General features: G+C 25.0%; 1 protein-coding gene across 1 annotated transcript in view; it reads right to left on the bottom strand.

The window, feature by feature from the left end:
* Window positions 1-3,310: 3,310 nt before the first annotated feature.
* LOC105622066 (odorant receptor 49b-like) overlaps window positions 3,311-4,136 on the bottom strand; it is a 5,662-nt gene continuing 4,836 nt past the window's right edge. The window contains exons 5-7 of the mRNA XM_012203501.1: window positions 3,897-3,998; window positions 3,649-3,807; window positions 3,311-3,370 (exon numbers count right to left, since the gene is read on the bottom strand). Coding sequence (XP_012058891.1) covers window positions 3,311-3,370; window positions 3,649-3,807; window positions 3,897-3,998 — 321 coding nt within the window. The remainder of the gene's footprint in view (window positions 3,371-3,648; window positions 3,808-3,896; window positions 3,999-4,136) is intronic.

The following is a 4,136-nucleotide window of genomic DNA, read 5'->3' as shown; positions in this document are numbered from 1 at the left end:
TTCATGCAATTGATATTAAATTCAAATAACAATATTAAATTGTTTTAAATGCCAATAATATTAAAATTTTTTTGTCGTAAAAGATTGAAATAAAAAAAATCTTATTTAAATCAATTTTTTAATTTTATTAGAAACTGTCACAATTATAATTGAAAAATTTGTAAGTCATATCGCACAAATTTAAATTTCTACATTACATAAATTTAAATTTAATTCTTGTATATTAATATGATTTTTATCTATGATACAAATAAATTGAAATTACAATAAATTCAAAAGCACATTGTGTTTCTTACTTGCAAACGGTCACTTTGAAGTGTGAATAATGTAATTTGTATTGGAATTTGCCAAGAGGCGCTCAGTTCACAGCCCACTTTCATCGCAAGAATCATATTATCATACTTTTTGCTTAATGTATATATTAATGATATTGACATTATGATGCCATTTAAGCAACATAAAAGTCGAAATATCTTGTCACGAATTTTTTGAAATTTTGTGGCCTTCATTGGAAGTGGCCAACAACATGCAAACGTCAGATCTACCTTTAAGAAGGCAATAATTTTTTCTAGCGTCAATGTTTCTGTCATAATAATACTAATAATGTCGTAGTGTATTAGAAATAGAAAATAACGAATTTTATTACAATTCTAACTCGACTAAAGTGTTTTAAATAACGTACCTCAAGAATTCGAGGAAAGAAAAATCGCGTGATATTAAACACTTAAATTATACCTACATTACATTCATTTATATTTTAAAGCAAAATGTAAATTTTCTTCGGCAGAGCGATGCGTGCGGAACTATAATGTGGCAGAAATTATGAGAGAGGAAAGGAAATAATAAAATACAGAAGGGATATATATATTGATTTATACGTTGATTTTTTTGTTAAACGTATATATATCCCTCCTATTTCATTATTTCTATTTCTCTTTCATAATTTCTGCCACATTATAGTTCCGCACGCATTACTCTCGGAGAAAAGTATATTTTGTTTTAAAATATAAATGAATGTAACGTAAGTATAATTTTTCAGTATTTTTTGCGTTTTTTTGAAATTTATTGACTAAATGTTGAAATAATTATATCTTGTATAACACGTGTTATATAATAAGTGTTATATAATAAGTGAAATAGAAAATTTAGAAGCAAAATGCGTGTAAAATTAATAATGTAAATTTTATTAATCCTAAAATATTTTATGTTGTGTCGTATTTAAAAAAATATTTGTGTGTATTAAAAGTAATACTTTTTTATTACAATTATTACACACAATGATCTTCACTATATATCTATATTAAATAAAGACTTTCATATAATTTTGAAATAATACAAAAAAATTAACTGTATTATAATAGTATTTATTTAGTTGATATTAAATATAATTATAATGAAAAAGATGTAAATTGTTATATGCTGCATCTTTATGATTAAATTAACTTTATGTCAAATTAATTTTAATTAGGAATTAAAAAAACAATTAACCTAACATAATAAAAAACATAATTTTGTTTTACGCGAAAAATAAGAATATATATTATATATGAAATAACTTTGACATGAAACACATAAAATATGTATGTAAAGTGTTAGATGTCTTAAAAAAAAATATATCATATGAAAATTATTTCTTTATTAGAGAATGATAATTATTAACTTTGATAAATTATAAAATGCATTTTCCTATTATTTCAATAATTTCTTTATGATATATATATATATCTATATATACGATGATATCATAAGGTTCATTCTGACATATGAAGCGCATGAAAAGAAGAAAATTGCAGAGGCAAATGATGAAAAAGCACTGTGACGAAATGATAAAAAATATAATAGTTTTTGAGTTAGTTAGTTAAGTAAAAATATAATAGTTTTCACTGTTTCATGTTCCATGTCGAAAGAATATCTTACATCTAAAGTTGGAAAGATCTGATCTGCTGCTATTAGTAGCACAGTCAGTAGTACATATGTATTTTATATATACCAAGAAAAACTGCCTCTGTGGAGTTTGCGTAACACGTCATGTATCTGTCTACGTACTGTTAGTGAAACTTTTTTTGGTATGGTTCTGCTCACTCGAAATTATATACTCTATTTTCGAAATCAAGTATACTGAAGTTTCACTTTTGGAGGATCGGAGGCCCCTTTAGAAACTCGATAGGCGCCATCTTTTTTATCATTCAATCACATAACATTGACAAAAAAGTTCTAAAATAAAAAAGTCGATCAAAAGCATGCCAGTCCTCAGAAGATTAATTCGATTTTTTATGGTATATAGTTTATACCTATGCTATGAATAAATGAATAAAATCGATGACTGAAGAAATTACATATATAATTTTTAGAAGTATATAATATAAAATTTTATATGTGAAGGTACCATCTTGCTCCGGATAAACAGAAATGATAAAAAAGTTATTTGTAGAATAGTATATAATGTTACTCAATGATATTAAAAAGTAAATATTTAACTTATTATTTTCTCTTGAATGTTCTCTTGAATTCTTCTGGAATTGAATAAAATAAATTGAGAATGATTTATCAAAAGTTGACATATTGTTATAGATATTATGTATTTCTTACTTGCAATCAGTCATATTACAGTGCGCCTAGCGTTATCTTCAGAGGAACTTGTATAGAGGCGTCCAGCAAATGGCAATGATTAGTTTTGTTATCTTTAGTAGATGGTATTACAATAAGTATTTAATAAAGGATGTATACTAAAAGTATACTTAATATCGCTGCATTCAGAACAAAATATTTAAATTTAATATTTGCTAATATTCTTTGACAGTGGTCACGATAAGAAGTTCTTCCTTATTTAGTTCACGTATTCTCATCTAGATTTGAAGTTAATTTGAGTTGTCCGGAAAATTCGTGCCGATGTTGAAGGAAAATTGAAACGCAGAAGATTTAAATTTTAGTATACATTTCTTAAATTATATAGGTTAGTCAGCACGAACTTTCCGGATAACCCAATAGAACTGATTGATATTTTTATGTTTATAAGTGCAATCATAAACTAATGTACTAATTTTTTTATTTTATGTTTAATTGTTTTTTTTATATAAAGGAACAAAATGATAAGAAAAGACTAAAAGATAAGAAAATAAGTGTGAATAACTTTTAAGTAATTATACATTATTAAATAAAATTTTAACGAGTTTTTCGATTTTATTGTCATCTATGTCATCTAATTATAATCAGCACAACAATAAAATAAACATTGATTTTTAGTTATTTAATATAGTTGCTTGCATATTTTCCAATTTTATCAGCAGCACATGTTTTTGCTCATTCTATCTCAAACATTTTGCATGGTTACTCGTAGCGTTGTGAAATATGAAAATATAGTCGACAAATACTGGAACACATTTGTAATATCTTTATATAATGAAATATTTCAATTAAAACAATATATTTCAACAATTTTAAATTGGCATTATAATATTTGCCGTGTATTAATTATATGATATGAATGTATATTCAACTTATATTCAACTTATCTCTAATTTTTATATTAGTAATATTTGTGTCATACAATGAAGTGCTTTTATGTATTGTGATTTTATATATACAATAACAAATTATATATTAGTGATTGCTATGCATGTCACAGCATACTACAATTTAGTTCCTTACCGATGCATAGTATTTTAAAGATAATGCGGGCATAACACATGGTACTGAGATAATTATTGGTTTTTGAGCTCTTAACATAATTATCTGTAGAGTCTTCCTTAAAGCAACTGGTTGTTGATACCATTCTGTATCAAAGACTGCCTGTCCAATCTCATCACTCTAGAAATAATATTGGGTAATAATGTTGATATTTATTGTAATTGAATTAATCAGAATGTAGCAATTTTTTCTGTGATAATTAAACTTACTATATGAATCAAATGTTCTGCTGGCCATGTATACATGAATACCACTGATAATCCACTAAATATTATACCAACGCATTGGACTTTCATTGACAATGGCTGATCCTATTTGTAATACAATATGAATTATTCGACGCTTTATTATTATTATTATTATTATTATTATTATTATTATTACTTAAAAAATTTTATATATCTTGTTGAGGATATTAATAAATTTTTTAGTAATTTTTGTATAAATGT

The sequence above is a fragment of the Atta cephalotes genome (assembly GCF_000143395.1).
Source record: "Atta cephalotes unplaced genomic scaffold scaffold00039, whole genome shotgun sequence".
Classification (NCBI taxonomy): Eukaryota; Metazoa; Arthropoda; class Insecta; order Hymenoptera; family Formicidae; genus Atta; species Atta cephalotes.
Note: the sequence above shows the minus strand (reverse complement) of the source record. Positions and strands in the feature narration are given on the sequence as shown.